The sequence below is a fragment of the Staurois parvus genome, unplaced genomic scaffold (assembly GCF_062004578.1).
Source record: "Staurois parvus isolate SC_StPar_1 unplaced genomic scaffold, SC_StPar_1.0 ptg000087l, whole genome shotgun sequence".
Taxonomy (NCBI): domain Eukaryota; kingdom Metazoa; phylum Chordata; class Amphibia; order Anura; family Ranidae; genus Staurois; species Staurois parvus.
The window spans coordinates 12,527,031-12,548,174 of NW_028317883.1; the positions used below are offsets into that span (position 1 = coordinate 12,527,031).

Here is a 21,144-nt window from a genome sequence, read left to right on the forward strand (position 1 = left end):
ATAGCAGAGGAACGAAGCAGCAGACAGAAATGACACTTAGTGCTCTAGATTAAGACAAGTACCTACTACTACAAGTACGTACATACAGAAAATGGCAACCTTCCCATCCTATAACCAGCCTTAGCAGTAAGATGCACATTGCAAACAAACAAAGGATTTCCCAGCAACAATTACCAGCCAGCCTGCAAAACAACCAATTTGGCCCTGTCTAACAGTTTGTGTTTGTTTTTAATGCAAACTGTTAGACAGGGCCAAATTGGTTATTTAGCAGGCTGGCTGGTAAATGTTGCTGGGAAATCCTTTGATTGTTTGAGAAGTACACACTATAGAAGGATATGCTTTGTTCATATTTCATGTCTGAGGTTTACAGCCACTTTAACATAACCTTGCAGCTGGAGGGAACTGTACAACAACTTTTATACCCCATGTTGCATTTGGCAGGCAAAGGCGACCCGTTCAAGTGAACAGAGCCGTGCCACATCCACCCTGCAACTGCATGTAAAGCTCTGCTGCAGCCTTCCAATGGTTCAAGCAGGCAAGTGAGGAAGCAATATATTGCCTCCCAACTTCCCTTCTGAAAACAATCCACTGCCAATCATTTAGAAAGTAGAGAGAGGCTCCTTTTCCAATCAGTGCAAATGACCATTTTATATAGGACAGATGTCTGTAGTCAAAGAACTCAAAGCCATACTCACCCGCTATGATGACCTCTTTCATACAAATCATTTTCCTGTCTTACGGAACCTGCCCTGAATTATAACAGTATTAAAGTGGTTGTTTTTCATTTTATCTACAGGTAAGCTTATAATAAAGCTTACCTGTAGGTAAAATGAATATCTCCTAAATGTGCACCATTTAGTAGATATCCTCTCTTCATCTGATCCGGCGCATGTGCTCTGAAGGAACGGCATACCTTCACGCATGCACAACTCCCGCACGCATGCACGAGTGACGTCATCAAAGCTCTAGCTGAGATGGCACTGATATCAATGCAGATGGTGGAGAACCTTCAAACTTGTCAGGGGTTAAAAAAGGACCTCTCTGCAGGTCAGTTCTGTAGTGAGTGTCTTATGGTACCAAAAACCTTTCCCTTTTGCTCATTTTAGTAAAATGTTCAACATTATTACACTTTCTCTTAAGAGATCTAAACCTGAAATGATGGAAAGGGAAATCGAAAGGCAAATTCTCTTTTACCGTAATACTCCAATCACCTGGAGCAGCATATCATATTTCTAAAATGCTATTTACAGACGGATCCTATATTATTTGGATCATATTACAAATACCTGATTAGTTATTGTTGACTTTTCTGATACCTGTTCACCTATTTATACCTTAGGACTTACTGGAATGGATAAAGCAGGTGTGAAAGGTTTATTTACACTTCTTTATATCAACTGATTTGCAGTTCTTAGGAGGCTTCATATAATCTGATCCTAGAGCAGCTCAGTGCTGCCCTCTATGTGACTCTTCACAGACTGCAGTGTCAATGTAAACAGGGTAATATTATGCCCCAGTGAGCAAAATGCATTTACTGCAAAGTCAAGCCTTAGCACCCTGGACAGTTTTTTCTAAATTTTGTGTTCACAATTTTTAAGGGTACACTCACACCAGACGCTGGGTTACAATGTGGCTGTCACATACCTTGTAGCAGAGTCTGACATGCAGAGGGAAACCTCTCCTACAGCCCCAGCTAAAGGACCACGGATGTTGCCATAGTGGCTGCTAGAGCGCGATGAGGTATGAGTGCCTGTAAGATGTTCTGCCAATGGGTAGCAGGTGCATCACCAGTAAAGGGTGAGCTAGCTAGAACAGCAGATGACTGCAGGAACAGCAGATCTGGAACTGGGCGGACAGCAGGTGGTAGTTGCTTGGCAGACAGCTGGCTGATTGCAGATGCAGGAGGGCTGGCAGCAGATGAAGGACCAACAGGGATCAGATAGTATGCAGAGCAGGACAGATAGACAACTGGATGCATGGTCAGGCAAGCCAGGTCAGCAACAAACGGTCAAGTACAGAAATTAACAGCAGAAAGAGAATGGTCAGAATACAGGCAGAGGTCAGCAACACTGGAGAGAGCAGATTAGCAGGAGGCAGAGCAGAGTCCAGAGATAAGCCAAGGTCAGGGCAGGTATTATTCAAGAGTGGTCAGGACATGCCGGGTCAAACACAGGAACATATGCAGGAACATGGGTAATAGCTGTAGATCAGAAAGCACTGGCTAATACAACTTCTACAGTTAAAATAGTCCCATTGGCGCCAATGTTAGCGGCTGGTGCACGCTCGTGCATGCGCACTTGTGCATGTCTAAGCACAGCAAGGCAAGCACCTGTAGGTCTACGCCTGCGCATATGTACGCACCTTGAGCCTTCAATTGCACTATAGCTGGCACTTCCCTGACAGTGGTAGCTGGTGTGCCGTGGGATGACCAATGCCAATTGCGCCGATTGTGGTGAATCGCACGTTCACTTTTTTTGTAAGTAAATGTCACATAGTGAAATTTCATTAAATTCTATTGGCCATTGAATGATACAAGGCAGTGGATTGCCTCACACTGCGCTGGAAAAGAAAGCACTGGTTGCAATAGCTTTTTTCAGTGCACACCACTACAACATGGTGAAGTGAGCTGGCCAAGAAGAAGACAATGCATTTTGCCCTGTCTTGCGGTGGGACTGTGCTAATATAATATATATAATAAAGTGCAGCGCTGAAATAAAACAGTCAGAAATAAGATCACAAAGAAATCCAAATATATAAGTCCGTAGGTACGGTTGTGTTCAAAATAATAGCAGTGTGTTGAAAAAAGTGAATAAAGCTCAAAATCCTTCTAATAGCTTTTATTTCCATACACACAAATGCATTGGGAACACTACACATTCTATTCCAAATCAAAACATGAAGAAAAATATATCAAATTTGTGTTGTTCCGCTAAAAAAATTTAAGAAAAGTGAATATTAGACTGTTCAAAGAAATAGCAGTGTTTGTATTCTTCTTTACAAACTCAAACATTCACTATATAAACTGAAAAATGTTTGAAGATTTTGCTTTCCTTTGAATCACTTAATTAATATTTAGTTGTATAAGCACTGTTTCTGAGAACTGCTGTACATCTGTGTTGCATGGAGTCAACCAACTTCTGGCACCTGTGAACAGATGTTCCAGCCCAGGATGATTGGACTACATTCCACAGTTCTTCTCTATTTCTTGGTTTTGCCTCAGAAACTGCATTTTTGATGTCACCCCACAAGTTTTCTATTGGATTAAGATCCGGGGATTGGGCTGGCCACTCCATAACATCAATCTTGTTGGTCTGGAACCAAGATGTTGCACGTTTACTGGTGTGTTTGGGGTCGTTGTCTTGTTGGAACACCCATTTCAAGGGCATTTCCTCTTCAGCATAAGGCAGCATGACCTCTTCAAGTATTCTGATGTATTCAAACTGATCCATGATCCCTGGTATGCGATAAATAGGCCCAACACTGTAGTATGAGAAACATCCCCATATGATGCTTGCGCAACCATGCTTCGCTGTCTTCACAGTGTACTGTGGCTTGAATTCAGTGTTTGGGGGTCGTCTGACAAACTGTCTCCGGCCACTAGACCCAAAAAGAACAATCTTACTTTCATCAGTCCACAAAATGTTGCGCCATTTCTCTTTAGGCCAGTCAATGTGCTCTTTGGCAAATTGTAACCTCTTCAGCACGTCTTTTTTTCAACAGTGGGACTTTGCGGGGGCTTCTTGCAGATAGCTTGGCTTCACATAGGCGTCTTCTAATTGTAACAGTACTCACAGGGAACTTTACACCTTCTTTGATCTTCCTGGAGCTGATTGTTGGCTGAGTCCTTGCCATTTTGGCTATTCTTCTATCCAATCGAATGGTAGTTTTTCGCTTTCTTCCACGTCTTTCAGGTTTTGGTTGCCATTTTAAAGCATTTGCAATCATTTTAGCTGAGCAGCCTATCATTTTCTGCACTTCTTTCTATGTTTTCCCCTCTCCAATCAACTTTTTAATCAAGGTACGCTGTTCTTCTGAACAATGTCTGGAACGACCCATTTTCCTCAGAATTTCAGAAAGAAATGAACTGTAACCAGCATGTACAACATTTGCTGCCTTCCTTCCTTAAATAAGGGCAATAATTGCCACCTGTTTTTCAAAGAATGAATGACCTCACTAATAGAACTCCACACGGCTATTATTTTGAACATGCCCCTTTCAATTAGTGATTCAATTACACAGAATCAGCAGCATGCATGTCATGACTGTTGGGTCTGTTGGATTTCTATGACTCTACTACACCTGCTAGTAAATTATTTGCCATGTAGAAATATAATTTCTACCAAAAACAGTGATTGATCAGGTTAGTGATGTCTGACTGCTATTATTTTGAACACAACTGTATATGGTGAGGTAAGATCCAGAAATGAGCAGAAATCAATATGCTGGTGCTCTGAAGGAATGATAAAATTGCGCACTTACCAGATGCGCATAGGGTATATGCATTAATATATCCACCTCAGGACACTTAGGGTGTGAGGTATGGTAGGTGTGTGAAGATCATTCTTCAAGGAATGGGCAGCACAGCGGTAAATGGGTGAAGACTGATAATCCAGAGGTCCCCTTTAGGATGGATTGGGTCAGCAACCTGCTTACAGGGATTCCCTTCCTCTGGATACTGGATCAATGATTGATGCAGAATGATTTGCAGCCCCATGTGTCTCGTAAGAGCAATGCAATTTGACTGTGGGTGATTGCAGGTGCGGAAACAGATGTGATACCTGCACCTGCAACCAGGGTTTAGCCTGGGTTCACACTTCTGCAGTGCGGCATATTGCATATTGCTTGTGATTCGCACAGGAACCACACCACATTCCTGCGCAAATCACAAATCACAAGCAAATTCTGTGCGGTGTGATTTCAGCCATACAATTTGTATGGTTCGAATTACACCGCATCCGCACCAAAAAGGTACAGGACTCTTTTTTTTTGGAGCGCATGGGTATTCACATCCATGCCATCCGATTCTGCACATCGCACCACGTTTTGCAAACTGATTTCGGGGTGTTCTTAACTTAGCATACACACCCGCAGCGGTCTGCATGAACCGGGTGAGATTGTGATGCGGCGCGGAATTTGCACAGAAACCGGTGTGAATTCCACATCGCATCAGTGTGAACCCAGGCTTAAGGTCAAATTTTTCAGATGAAATTAAGATAACTCATAACATGCAGTTTAATTTTTAATTTATTTCATCCTCTGAGCTTATTTTTTCAATTATCCCCTAGCCGCACCATTCTAATCCTGCTCAGTCTGTCACCTGTGCTGCCAGGACCATTGGAGTCCTGTGAGAGTCTCCACAATGTGCGCACTGCCTCTCTGTACTACAACTCCCGCTGTCAGTCACTGCTGTGGAGTAGGAGAGGCATGACTTTTGCTCCATGTCCCCCTCGCACTGGCTCTGTGTGGGGTGCTCTGAACTGCTGCACACAGCACAATGTGGAGACTCATACAGGGATGCAAGGTCCTGGCGGAACAGGGGCACTGAGAGAACAGGAATAGAGTGGTAAGGCCAGGGGACAAATGAAAAAAAAATGCTCGAAGGAGGAATTAAAAAAACTAAATGTATGTTTGTTATGTTATTTGTATCTGATTTAAAGGAAACATTGCCTTTAACATCACTTTAACATATTTTATGCATGTCATTTACCTGCATAAGACTCCTCGTGTACACATCCAAAAGTCCTGACTACTGCTTGGCACCGCCATCTTGGATGTGATATCAGCAGCCCCAGAGGCTCAGAGCTGTCACTAAAGTTATACAGTATAGTGTTTGCCTTTTTTTTAAAAGGTTATGTAGAAAGGGGAGGGTCAGAGGAGCTGGACCAGCATAAACCATAATTAGGCACTCCCAGAAATGAAGAGGACTATGATCTGCATGGAGGAAGGGGGCTGTGCTAGGGAACTGATTTATTTATTTATTTTTTGGAGTGTCCATTTCCTAGTAAGTTCAGAAACACACTGCAAGTCCATAGATAATAATTTATGAAAAGCAAAAAGGCATTCAAAATACTTTTCTGTTTATTTACCTGCAACTTTTAAGTCGGTGACAGAGCCTCCTAAAGTGGAAGTTCCAAGACTGTAATACTGAGATTTACTTATCTACTTCAGGCTAAACAAATATACAGCGTGAATACAAAGTCTGAATGGCTGGTTTCGATCTCATTTTCTTTCTCTAAGGCTGTTGCTTTCTTTATTTCCTCATTCTTTTTGTAGCCTTACCAGAATTGCATAAGGTGAGGGGAAAATTGATTCTCAATTTGCGTGAAAGTGTACATTCTCTATACTAAAGTGATACTGAAGGTTTAATTTTTTTTTTATTAAAAATGTTCTACTCTCCTGTTTACAATGCAACAGTATTGCACAGAGAGGTCCCTTTCCTTCTCTTCGGCAGTCCCCTGCCGATGCTGTCTGCTTCTCCATCTGGGTGCCTCTTCAGTAAGCCGGATGCTAAGGGGGCACCTGTGCCCTAGCTGGGCTGGGAAAGTCCCTAGTGTGTTTACATTTGTGATCAACATGATTGGTCATCACAGTAATCACAAGGTACAGAGCCTCTCAGAATGGTTTTGTATATTGCTTTTGTGATCAGAGCCATCCAATGATGAATCAGATCTTGGTCATGTACAGTATATTTGCACTGGCTGCACATATGTGTTTTCTGAATTTATAAACTGCACTCTGGAAATTCTGGAAATACACAGACACCTCCCAAACCTTTTTTTTTTTATTGTGGCAGGGGGATGGTTAACCACTTCAATACCGAGCACTTTTACCGCCTTCCAGCCCAGGCTAATATTCAGCTTTCAGCGTTGTCGCAGTTTGACAATTTTGCAGTCGTGCAACGCTGTACCCAAACTAAATTTGAATGAATTTTTTTCACACAAATAGAGCTTTCTTTTGGTGGTATTTACCCACTTGCCCTCCAGAAGATTTACCCCCCTTCCAGACCAGGCCATTTTTTGCAATATGGGCGCACCGTTAATTTAATTGATAATTGCAATCCTGCACCCAAATGAAATGTGTCTTTTTTTCCCAGAAATAGAGCTTTCTTTTGGTGGTATTTGATCACTTCTACAAATCAAAATCAAAACAATTTTGAAAAAAAATATATTTTTGACTTTTTGCTATAAGACATATCCAATAAACAATTAACAAAATAAAATGTCTTCAAAAATTCAGGCCAAAATGTACTCTGTTACATGTCTTTGCTAAAAAAAAATGCCAACAACTGTGTATTAATTGGTTTACATGAAAGTTATAGCTTCTACAAATGGCAATATATACTGGAAATTTATTTTATACTAGTAATGGCGGTGACCTGCGACATATACCGGAATTGCGCAGCAGGCATTCTGACACTGGGTGGGAACTGACTAACTGCACCTGACATCTCCAGTAACACTAATACTGTAATCAGTGCTACTAAAAAGCACTCACACTGTACCAATGACACTGGACAGAAAGGGGTTAACATCTGGGGCGATTAAAGGGTTAATAGTGTGCTGTGTGTGTTTTAATATGTGTGCTGTGTTGTGTTTTACTTGGGAAATATGCTGCTGTGTATCTCTTTGCTGTGCAGGGAGAGAGAAAGCAGCATGTCCATGCTGACAGGAGAGAGATCTGTATTGTTTACACATAGATTTCTCCTATCTCAGCCCTGCCGACAATATCAAGAAATATGTTTTGAATCAACTGGAAGTGAGAGAAACTAGAACGACCACATTGATTTTAGAAATTGAACATACCCACTACAGGAATAAATCAAAAATGTAACCCTCAAATTAATGATAATGGCCATGTAGAAGTCGTCAGGAGGATGGTTACCCAGGATCTGGGTTCGCTTAAATTGCCAAAGATTGTACAGAATAAAGGGATGGATAGAATAAAAAGACTAGAAAAAAGAAGTGATATTATGATTAGGCAATAGGTGATTGTTGTCCTCTCCAAAGATTATTATCTGAAGGAGCTCCAACACCAATTATGTGATACAGACACCTATGAAAGATTAGTGTCTAATCCCACGATCAACTACAAGAAGGAACTAGATCATCTTATTAAAAAAGGGGTGAAGAAAAAAGGTTTTGAATGATAAAGAATCTAGGTATCTGGTCCCGGACACTTGCAGGGTTCCTGTTATTTATACACTTCTGAAGATTCATATGGATAACCTTAAGCCACCTGGTCGGCCCATTGTTAATGGAATTCAGTTGGTGGGAGCTAGACTAGGTCAATTTATTAGTCAAAAAATAGTGCAGCGCTATAAGAAATACAACAATATAGTCACAAAGCGGATTATATAGGATAAAGTGGCATACGTGCTCAATAAACATGCAAAAAATAGGTGCTGTGCCACCAAATAAAACCTTAACAGCATTGGTGAAATGCCATATAATAATACTTAAAAGCGTACTCAGTGCATACGGTGACCAAAAAATCAGAGGCTAATATAGTTCACAGATGGTATTCTGTGTTTCACTCATAAGGCCAATACATGCAGGTGGTGATAACGCATGTGAAATTCCAGCTCACTGGAATAACCTTTTTCCATGAACCATTCTCCTAATTAGGAGAACAGTTCATGGAAAAAGATTATTCCAGTGATATGATAAAAGATAAAATAGATGAAATTGGTAATATTGATAGATCGACCTTACTCCAGGATGTTATTAAAAAAGAAAAAGAAGCTGGAGGTCAACTAGCAGTAATATTAGATTTTAATAGCCATCACAAGAAAATTGAACAGATTTTTATTAAGCATTGGCATGTTCTTAAATTAGATCCAGTTTTAAAAGAAGTATTACTTCCCCCCCCCCCCAGGTTTATATATAGGAAAGTGCCGACCATTAGGTCAAAAATTGTTAAAAATGTAATAGACCCCCCCCCCCCCCCCCCATTTCTAATAGGGTCACCTTTTTAGATACAAAAGGTTTCTTTCCCTGTAAGAACTGCTTTGCGTGTGTGGCCACTAGAGGGCTGAACAAAAAATGGAAAAAATTTAAAGCAAATACCACTGTGAAGGAATATGAAATCAAAGATTTCATATCGTGCAGAACAGAGGGGGTTGTCTATGGCCCTGAGTGCGAATGTGGTTTCCAATACAAAGGACGAACCAAAAGACCAATGTGGAAAAGAATTACAGAGCACGTACAGAACATCATAAAAGGTTTCCCAAAACATAGTGTTTCTAAGCATTTTGCCATGTATCATAACAAAGACCCCCAGATGTTGAAATTTTGGGGTATTGAAAAATTCAAAAGACACTGGAGGGGCAGTAACAAGGTCAGATCTTTAAGCAAAGCAGAATCAAAATGGATTTTCCACATGGGTACACAAGTTCCAAAAGGGCTGAATGTGGAATTTGATCTAAACTGTTTTATTAGTGATTTTTAATATTGGTTGAATATGAGCATTTTTTTATAATTAAAGATTTTTTTTATTAAACTGATTATATTGTGTAGATCTGATGTGGGTATATTGTAAATGTATGGGTACACTGCATGAGGTGGCAATACTGATTATATATATATATTTTTAATTACTATTATATATATTTATATTTCATATATATTATATTTTTTATTCCTTTATTCATTATTGAATCATGTTTATATCTTCAGAAATTATTTAATGCATTTTTAATCGCTATTTAATAAAGTTGATATTTTAAGTAATTTGTATAGATTATGGGATATGAGGGTATATTACATACTTATAGCTGGTGTTTACTGCTTTGAACGTGTTATGGAATATGCCGGCGAAGATTATCCTGTATCTCAGGTATCTTCTGTTACTAACTTTTAGTTGACACAGCAATACACTGTATTAGCGACGGGACTCCAGTAATATGGCCGCCGGCCAGAGATAATGAGGACTAAATAGGCAACAGCTGTCTGCAGTCTATTTAGTTAATATATAAGGGAGAGCTGCCCACCAATAGCGTTATCCTGATGAAGTCACAAGACACTGTGACGTAACGCGTAGATACGCAGTGACGTAGCATCCGGTCCGACCCGTGGTGACGCACTTCCGGTTAATCGCCATCTTGCTACACCAGGAAGAGCCAGTACCCATGCACTGTGTCCACACACAAGGAAGACTTATGTAATGAAAGACTACTAGAATGTAAGAGTTGTTTAAAATAAATTACTCATTTTTACTCAATTACTACACTATGGAAAGTTCTTTTTTCGCTCACCATTGTCATGATGAGTGACATATCTAGTGGCTGCAAAGTACCCTGAGTGTCCTGAATACTTGCATATCACGGAGGAGTCTACAGAGGGTCTGCTGAGGATATCTACCTTTGGATTAAGATCTCTAAGTGATCTTAAAGGCGTGACAGCCCATTGGGTCATTGAGTTAAGGTAAGGGGGCAAGTTAGCCATATGAGGATTGACACCGTCACGGAATTTCACATGCGTTATCACTACCTGCATGTTTTGGCCTTATGAGTGAAACACAGAATACCATCTATGAACTGTATTAGTCTCTGATTTTTTGGTCACCATATGCACTGAGTACACTTATAAGTATTATATGGCATTTCACCAATGCTGTTAAGGTTTTATTTGGTGGCAAAGCACCTATTTTTTGCATGTTTATTGAGCACGTATGCCACTTTATCCTATATAATCCTCTTTGTGACTATATTGTTGTATTTCTTATAGCGCTGCACTATTTTTGACTTATATATTGAGCACTGTTTGAAGGTTCCAGAATTGAGTGCTAGCAGCTTAAGTTTGCTAGAGACTGCATATAAGCGCAGGAGGAATTTGTACATATAGGTCAATTTATTGATTATTTTTTACAACCTCTGGTTTTGAAGACGAGATCTTATCTTAGGTATACCAAGCATCTCATACAACTCCTTGATGATCTTCAAATAGGCCCCCAATCCAGTAATGATATTTTTTTGGTACCTGCCGATGTGGCATCGTTATATACCATTATTGGCCATCAGGATGCCATTGAAGCCATGAGTTGGGCAATGAGAGAATTAGGAAATCAGCAATCGAATCTAAGGAAATATCTATTACAATGTCTGGAATCCTGCCTACAACATAACTATTTCTGGCACAATAAAGATTTTTATCGGCAGATCAAAGGAAATGCAAAGGTCGCAAGGTTTGCTCCCAGTCTTTCTAACCTTTTTATGTCCCTCTGGGCACAGGAAAGAACTATAATAATCCTCCAAAGGAATTAGAGTTATTTAAATGGTACATCGATAATGTGATTATCATTTGGGAAGGAGCAAAAGATGAATTTGAGGAATTCTTGAATCACCCTAATACAAATAATAAGAATATCCATTTTACATGGGAGATTGATAAGACTAAAATCAATTTTTTGGATCTTGAGATATCTTTTAGAGATGGGGGCCTAACAACAAAAATGTATTTTAAAACGGTAGACAGAAATGGATACTTTACTTTTTGATAGCTGTAACCATTTCCCATGGCTACTAAATATTTCAAAAGGACAATTCATTTGCTTACGTAGGAACTGTACCTATGTAGATGACTTCCAAAACCAAGCAAATTTAATAGGAGAACGTTTCATTAATAAAGGTTATAAACCTAGCGTGATTAAGGAAGCAATCCAAGATATTTTGAAATTAGATCGGAAAAGCCTTATTGAAGACAGAATGAGGGAAGATGTGGCATGGGACCAGATACCCATCATCATGGATTTTAATGCACATCATAAGAAGATAGAGAGCATTTTTAAAAAAACATTAGCCAATAATGAGGGCAGATAGGCTATTGAAAGATATTTTGCCCACCCAAACCCAGTTTGTATATAGGAACTGCAAGAACTGGGGTTAATCTCAGGTGTGGAGGTGCAGGAACTGGGACTGATCTGTGGTGTGAAGTTGCAGGAATTGGGACTGATCTGAGGCGTGAAGGTGCAGGATTGGGTCTGATCTGAGTTGTGAAGGTGCAGCAATTGGAACTGATCTGAGGGCGAAAGTGCAGGAATTGGGACTGATCTGAGGGGTGAAGGTGCAGGAATTGGGACAGATCTGAGGGGTGAAGGTGCAGGAATTGGGATTGATCTGAGGGGTGAAGGTGCAGAAATTGGGGCTGATCTGAGGGGTGAAGGTACAGGAATTGGGGCTGATATGAGGTGTGAAGGTGCTAAAATTGGGGATGATCTAAGCTCTGAAAGTGCAAGAATTGGGGCTGATTTGAGGAGTGAAGGTGCAGGAATTAGGGTGATCCGAGGTGTGAAGGTGCAGGAACTGGGATTCACCTGAGGTGTGAAGGTGCAGGAACTGGGGTTCATCTGAAGTGTGAAGGTGCAGGAATTGGGACTGATCTGCGGTGTGAAGGTGCAGGAACTGGGGTTCATCTGACGTGTGAAGGTGCAGGAATTGGGACTGATCTGAGGGGTGAAGGTGCAGGAATTGGGACTGATCTGAGGGGTGAAGGTGCAGGAATTGGGACTGATCTGAAGGGTGAAGGTGCAGGAATTGGGACTGATCTGAAGTGTGAAGGTGCAGGAATTGGGACTGATCTGAGGGGTGAAGGTGCAGGAATTGGGACTGATCTGAGGGGTGAAGGTGCAGGAATTGGGAATGATCTGGCTGGCATATTCATTCCAACCTTACCCTACCTACAGTACCTCGCAGGACATAATATTTTTACTATTTAAATAGTTTCTCCTTTTCATGATTTCGGCACACTATGCTCATAAGGTTGCCTACCCCTGACTATAGAGTATGTATCTGTTCACCTGTTACAATGTCTTACTTTCCCAGTAAATACTATGCTTCTTATCTGCCAGTAGAGGGCATATTATTCCTGAATATGAGACCAACAGCATATCCTTGTCTATATTGATTGGATGTTAACATTAACAAACTCAATCAACACATTGATATATTGAACACAAATCAAATTCTATATGTCATTTCTTCGTATTACGGCCTTAGTTCCGATGGTGTGATATTAACACAGTATTTCCTGTAATATTGTATAATATGTGGAAAAGCTTGCATCTAGTTTTAGCCCTGGTTTTTAATGTGAGCTTTTTAAAATGTATTTTTTATAATACATCCTTGTATGTGTTTTAGATGTAAAAATCTAATAAAAGTTCCATATATACATAATATAGTATGAACTATAACATAAGCAAGCAAAATGAATCCTGTGCGCACAGACTCTAAGTCTACAGAAGGCCTATAAGTAAGTGTTTTTATAGCTAATCCCCAGGTGTGATCTTTATTGCATACTTGCAACCCATGCACCAGCGCTAACTTGGACCAATGTAAGTATGCACATTTTATACGTGAGGAGCCGCTGGGGAAACCGACAATCACTGTAGTAGTCAGCACTGCTACGGTGATAGCCGTGATTTTCCAGGCCTTGTTCCAAGTGAGTTCCCCTCGGCACTCTGACCACATGGGGTTGCTCATCAGTACTGCCACCATTCACAGCGCCTTGTTTTCTTTTTTAACTGGTTCTGCTGCTCTCGTTCTTATGACGTCCTCCCATTCTTGCCGCGCATGCGCGCCGAGCAGTGGTGTTGTGTCCCTCGGACAAGGCACATCATCAATCAGGGTAACGAGCGAATGATGTTGGCACTTTACCACGTGATCATCTGTGTCCAATCACAGATGATCACATGTAAAAAAATGCCAATTATTGGCATGTCCTTTCCTCAGCTCTGTCACTGTCTGGTCACAGGAAAGCTTGTTATCAACTTTCCTTTCTTTAGAGACATATACACTGATTATCAGGGCACTGATCCTCAGTGCCTTGATAATCAGTGCAGCCCCATCAGTGCAGCATATCAGTGCCCATTGATGTAGCATATCATTACCAATCAGTGCAGACTCATCAGTGCCCATCAGTGCAGCTTCATCAGCACACATCAGTGAAGAAGAAAAATTACTTATTTGCAAAATTGTAGAAACTAAGAACATTTTTTTTTCAAAATTTTTGGTCTTTTTGTTTCTTTAGCAAAAAATAAAACACCTAGCGGTGATTAAATGCCACCAAAAGAAAGCTCTATTTCTGTGAAATAAATGATAAAAATTTAATATGGGTACAGTGTTGCATGACAGCTCAATTGTCATCCAAAGTGCGACAGTGCTGAAAGCTGAAAAAATACCTAGGCAGGTAAGGGGCGAAAGTGCCCAGTACTGAAGTGGTTAATGAATACAAGGCATTCTCTGGACAAGGTTCAGATCATGATGTCACCACCTCTCCCTTCCACAAGCTGGACCAGTAAAGATGTGCAATAAAGATCATAGCTGGGGTACCTTTTGACTTTTGTAGTCCTTATTCCTGCTATACCATTGTAATAGATGCTAGTCCAGCATTGTTGTAATACCATGTTAGAGAGCCATAACCCACAACATGACTGTAATTCTACTAGTGGAAAACAGGTTCTTTGTAACCTATTAAAGCAGGGGTCCTCAAACGGCCCGCCAAGGACGTTTATCTGGCTTGCCAGCAGGGGCGTATTTGCCGCGAGGAAGGGACAGTAAGTACAGGGGCAGGCAGGGGGCTGCTGTATCTTACCTGGCTCTGTGTCCCAGTCCCACGACGATCCAGTCCAGGAAATGCTGCTCCTTAATTCACTCCGGCCACTCCCTCACTCGATGTTCGCGCTGCCGCTCGGCTCCGCCTCCTCACCGGTGATTGGGCACCAGAACTGCAGCTCAGGAAAGGCACACAGGCGGCCAATCACCTGTGAGGAGGCGGAGCCGAGCAGCCCTGCGAACATCGAGTGAGGGAGATGCCGGAGTGAAGAAGGACAGCTGACAGGTAAGTGTGCCGTGCAGATGGTGCTGCTGCAACCAGGTATGCTGGCTGCAGCAGCACCATGCTGGAACAGGGGTCAGCAAGTTAAGTGTCATTGGTGTCACTGAAACTAATGATGCGGCATTATTCCTCCCACTGACACCAATGATGGAGCACTATTCCTCCCCCCACTGACACCAACGATGGGGCACTATTCCTCCCCCCTCTGACACCAACGATGGGGCACTATTCCTCCCCCCCACTGACACCAACGATGGGGCACTATTCCTCCCCCCCACTGACACCAACGATGGGGCACTATTCCTCCTCCCCACTGACACCAACGATGGGGCACTATTCCTCCCCCCCACTGACACCAACGATGGGGCACTATTCCTCCCCCCCACTGACACCAACGATGGGGCACTATTCCTCCCCCCCACTGACACCAACGATGGGGCACTATTCCCCCCCCCCACTGACACCAACGATGGGGCACTATTCCACCCCCCACTGACACCAATGATGGAACACTATTCCTTCCCCCACTGACACCAATGACGTACTATTCCTCCCACTGACACCAATGATGGGACACTATTCTTCCCACTGACACCAATGTTGGGACACTATCCCCTTCCCCCACTGACACCAATGACAGGCACTATTCCCCCCCCCCCACACCGACACCAACGATAAGGCACTATTCCTCCCCCCACTGACACCAACGATGGGGCACTATTCCTCCCCCCACTGACACTAATGATGGGGCACTATTCCTCCCACTGACACCAATGATGGGGCACGATTCTTCCTACTGACACCAGTGATGGGGCACTATTCCTCCCATGACACCAATGATGGGGCACGTTTCTTCCCACTGACACCAATGATGGGGCACTATTCCTCCCACTGACACCAATGATCGGCACTATTTCTCTCCATAAGAGACACTTGGGGGGAAATGTCTGTGCATCTTATGGAGCGGCCGGCCCAGTATTCCCGCCGCCGTTGTATGTCTGCAGTCTCTGGTCATCTCCTGTACTGTGTCCGCAGTCTCTGGTTATCTCCTGTACTATGTCTGCAGTCTCTGGTCATCTCCTGTACTGTGTCTGCAGTCTCTGGTCATCTCCTGTAGTATGTCTGCAGTCTCTGGTCATCTCCTGTACTGTGTCCGCAGTCTCTGGTCATCTCCTGTACTGTGTCCGCAGTCTCTGGTCATCTCCTGTACTGTGTCCGCAGTCTCTGGTCATCTCCTGTACTGTGTCCGCAGTCTCTGGTCATCTCCTGTACTGTGTCCGCAGTCTCTGGTCATCTCCTGTACTGTGTCCGCAGTCTCTGGTCATCCCCTGTACTGTGTCCGCAGTCTCTGGTCATCTCCTGTACTGTGCCCGCAGTCTCTGGTCATCTCCTGTACTGTGTCCACATTTGTTCATAGTTTTTTTTTTTTTAAACTATAGTCCGGCCCTCCAACGGTCTGAGGGACAGTGAACTGGTCCCCTGTTTAAAACGTTTGAGGACCCCTGTATTAAAGTAACATAAATATAACAAAAAATGCATTTGCCATTAAATATTTATTTTAAGTCGAGTTCCACCAAAAAGTGGCAGCTCTGCTTATCTGCCCCCCCTCCACCTGCCACATTTGGCACCTTTTTGGGGGGAGGGGGGAGCTGGTACCTGGTTTTGACAGATATCCGCTCCCATTTCTGTCCCCAAAGCAGCCCTCTGAGACACTTCACAGGTCCCAGAGGACTGTGGCCCAATCCCAAAGTGCAGCATGCTTCACGCATGCGCAGTAAGAAACCGCCTGTGAAGCCATGAGGCTTCACTGCCGGTTTCCCTTACTCAAGATGGTGGCGCCACCACCCAAATGAAGAATCCGCTCAGGGTGAGGATACCGCTGGATACCTGGTCAGGTAAGTACCTTAATATTAAAAGTCAGCAGCTACAGTATTTGTAACTGCTGACTTTTTTTTTTTTTTTTTGGGAGGGGCCCAGGGGCCAGACCTCCGCTTTAATTGGGGGAGGGGGGGTATTTGGTGTGAAAAATTTACTGCTGGATGGTTTGTAATCACAAACCCCTTAGATACCATACACTTGAGTGTGGATACAAGGTTTATATCCATATATTTAGAATCAAACATTTTGATTTGATATTCAACAAAACATACTAACCTGATTTCTTTTATTTTCAGAAAACTGTTTCAGCGCAAGAAAAAACAAAGTAGGTGAATTTCCCTCCTTTTCACATACAGTTTGCCCAAGAAGTTATCAGCCTCACACGGAGAAGACATAAGTGTGTGTTAATTTTCAGGATATAACACTGGCATGTCTAGAAATGCCTAGAAACAGGCTTAAAGACTTCTCCAGAGCCTCCCCCATCCTCTGGATCTCTCTTCCCCAATCTATCCGTCTATTGCCTACTCGACCCACTTTTAGGCGATCTCTCTTCAGGGAAGCCTATCCTGCCTTCAGCTAATAACCAAGTCCTCTATTTTTCCTATCAGTTCATCCCTCACAGTTATTACCTTTTGTGCCACCAGCCCCTCGCTCTTAGATTATAAGCTCCAAGGAGCAGGGCCCTCCTAACCCTCTTGTCTTGAACTGTATTGTTGTTGTATTGTCTTCTTTTATATTGTAAAGTGCTGAGCAAACTGTTGGCACTATATAAATCCTGTATTATAATAATAATAATAATGTATCTATACAAATAAAGCCAAAAGACATTCATGAAGACATGGGGGATAACATTAGAGGCGGATAGCAGTAATGTAAAGAAGCAGACAATGAGATTCAAGCATGGGAGAATGTGCAATAAAGGCATAATTCACCTTTGCCATTTGCCTAGGCAGATAAGGAATGTCTGCAGATGAAAACAAGCGGTTTAGCTTTCACCAAAACTTTACATATGTCCTTGTTATAGGTGTAGGCCATTTATGTACCTCTTGAAGCCTGACTGGAAAACTCCAAAGATGTTGCTAGGACATTGCTAAGTGAGACCCAGCTATTCATGTTTACCATCACCACCACAGGAGCTACTCAGAACTACTGCATCGGGGGAGAGAAGGAGCATGTGAGGAGGTTTGAATCAGAGAAATCTTAAATGTAAATAGACACTCTTGCTTAGATAGGGTGGCTACATTAGGAAATAAGAGTTTGCAGCACAGCTACAAAAATTATGCTGACCTTCAAATTATCTATATAGGAAAAAATGGCATTTTTTTTATGGCAAAAATATTCATAAACTCAGTATGTACATTCATGGCCAAAAATATAGGCACCCCTGCATTTCTGTCAGATAATGCACCACTTCACCCGAAAATGTGTTGTAATTACAAATGTTTAAGCATTTCCATGTTTATTTCTTTTGTTTGTATTGGTATGACACAAAAAAAGTGGAGAAATGAAAAGCCAAATCTGACACATTCTATGCAAAACCCCAAAAATGGCCTGGACAAAATTATTGGTGCCCTCAGTTTAACTGCTTCCTAACCGTGCTATAGCCGAAAGACGGATACAGTGCGGTTGTCCAGTTCTGGGAAGGCGTCCATGGGCTTCCTCCCAGAATGCACCCAGGCACCCGGCGCTGTCAGTGATTGCTGTGTCCTACAGACATAGCTGATCATGTTATGAGGTAAAAGGCCAATCACAGCGTCCTTTTGCCATGTGATCAGCTGTGTCCAATGACACAAAACATCACAATGTAAATACAGCTGCCAATTATCGGTTGCACTTTCCTTACGCTGTGACAGCGTGAGGAAAGTACTGCCGTTAACTGGCAATTGTAACTGGAGATCTCCACTAATAATCAGGGCACTGATTATCAGTGCCCTGATTATCAGTGTCACACAGCAGTGCCACCCAGCAGTGCCCATCAGTGCCTCCAGTCAGTGCCCATCATTGCATCATCAATGACCAGAAGTGCAGCCTCATCAGCGCTCCCTATCAGTGCCACCTCATCAGTGCTGCCTATCAGTGGCCATCAGTGCTGCCTATCAGTGTAGCCTCATCAATGCACATCAGTGAAGGAGAAACATTACCTGTTTGCAAAATTTTATAATAGAAACAAAACTTTTTTTTTTTTTTCAAACAGTTTGCTCTTTTTTCATTTACAGTGCAAAAAATGAAAATCCCAGTGGTGATTAAATACCACCAAAAGAAAGCTCTATTTGTGTGAAATGCAGGGGTGCCAATATTTTTGGCCATGACTGTAGGCAGGGCCGGTGCTTCCACTAGGCAAACTAGGCAGCCGCCTAGAGCGCACTGCCACCTAGGGGTGCATGGGTGCAGCATTATCTCTGTGTGGGACAAAGCCACACCATGAATGATCCTTCAGCTGAGAGGAGGGGCGGCAGAGGGGTGAAAGAAAGGACAGAGGAAGATGCCAGGTATCTAGGGCCTGTGTAGCAGCTGAGCTGCCACTTCTTCCAGTGTTCCTCTCAGACTCAGTCTCTTACAGCAAGCTGGCTGGTGGCTACTGATCACTGTGGAGTCCCAGCCCTTCTCTTCCCATTCATCAGTGCAGGCAAATCTGTACCTGCGGAGGAAGGTAATGTCTGACTCTGATGTCTTGTGTCTGTGTAAACCTGACCCGGCCAGCTGGCCATTCATCACGTACATTGTGTACTGACTGTATGTGACATCATCATGTTCCCACAGCCTGCTCTTCTTGCTCTTCTAGTGCTTGCTGGGCCTGCTGATCAGTGTCAGTGTTGATGGTGTTGTGTTGTGTCGGATCTGTCACTGTGTGGGATCTCTCAGTTCATCTGCCTGCTGTCACAGCATTTTATCTCCCCCCATTGCCTGGGGAATTCCAGCCTGGGATCTGTCAGTGTGGATCCATCATCCTCCATTCACTGCAACTGTCACCCTGCACTGCCAGTCTCAGATACAGTCTGTCCATGACACTGAATTTGTCTTTAATGTTGGTGCTGGTGGCATCTTATGGCACCTATTTTTGCAAATTAAAAGAAATTTAGCAGTTTCATGTTTTGTTGATTTAATATTTTCTACTGTTTTTAAATGTTTTTATTTATTTATTTTAGTGGGGGGGGGCGCAAGTAGCTGGTCTTGCCTAGGGCGAAAAATAGTCTTGCACCAGCCCTGACTGTAGGTATGTGTAGATTGTACATTTTGTAAGGCTGATGTAGCACTCACCCCCGAAGGAGCTGCTTTTATTTTTGCCCAGGTTTCCCCCTTTCTTCGCCCCACAGCCAGGTACACACACACTTCCGCTCGTTGTCTTCAATGACCATTCTACGGGATGTTTGTTTTTGGAGTTTTATTGTAGAACTGGGGATAGGGATTGGGAATTTAGTAGGATACTCCAAGATTAGGACTAGTCACACTGAGGACATCTAGCTGATCTCTTAGTTGAGCACTTCTGAAGTCCTGTATGAAATCAGATAACACACTTCTCTTTAGATTAGATTGTCGTAGCAAGTAGTTTAAGAGTGAGCAACGTCCCTTTAGCAATAGTAGCAGTTGCAGGGCTGAGCTCATCAGGTTCAGGCCTGTTACAGCAGACTGTGGCAGCCCATAGTAATAGAACTGAGCAAGGTCCTTTGCAGTAGCAACAGTTAGACAAGCTCTTCAGAACACCAGCCAGTGTTTCTTTTTCTCAGACCCACGCTGACTATCAAGCACCAGTGGGGTAGCAAGCACACAGATTCCCCGAGATCTCTGTGTCTGTACTCACAAGCCAAAGGACAGAATGGCAACCTCCTTCCAATCTTGCAAGTGACTCTCTCTCCAGTAATACCAGACAGATATTTGGCTGACAGCTCCCCTCAGATCGCTTACTGTAGAACTAAAGTCACTCTTTCTAACATCGGGCCCTCAGGTCCCCCACTTGAGGCCCACATGGCAGCAAGAGCCAGGAGAGGCAAGCGTGCCTCCAGCCTGGCTTGGTTCTATCCTCTCCCAGGAAAGTCGCTGATACCATGTGCTCTCATAGCTTCGTAAAGGCAAGTAGAACTCAAGGCAAACTCAGCAGCACCAGAGAATCATAAGCAGACCCTTACCAATACATCACAGCACTCTGTTAAGCAGAGAGCCCAATTAAATTTGCCTAACAGTCTCTCTGTTAAGCAGAGAAACACAGCTATGGTTACCCTACACCTAAATAGGAGGGTGCTACACTGAATTGCATCCTTTTCTTTCCTTCTATGGTACTGTCATTATATAAAGGTATGCTGTTAGTCAGGTAATTTTTGTGTTTATAGCAATGTGGAATGTGTTGTTGCCAAACAATTAAGTATGATCATACAGAATTTTACTTTTTTAGTATGTTTTAAAGTGCTCAGAGAGGTGACTTTATATTTCTATAAAACTGGAA

The 21,144-nt window shown here is 42.7% G+C and overlaps 1 protein-coding gene across 3 annotated transcripts in view; it reads left to right on the top strand.

The window, feature by feature from the left end:
• The window catches only part of LOC149468438 (uncharacterized), a 73,067-nt gene that overhangs the window by 41,694 nt on the left and 10,229 nt on the right, over nt 1-21,144 (top strand). For 2 of the 3 annotated variants that reach the window (XM_089670195.1, XM_089670196.1), the window contains exon 2: nt 17,003-17,031. The exons of the other annotated variant lie outside the window; for it this stretch is intronic. In XM_089670195.1, the coding sequence (XP_089526321.1) occupies nt 17,003-17,031 (29 nt within the window). The remainder of the gene's footprint in view (nt 1-17,002; nt 17,032-21,144) is intronic. 3 annotated transcript variants of the gene reach the window in all.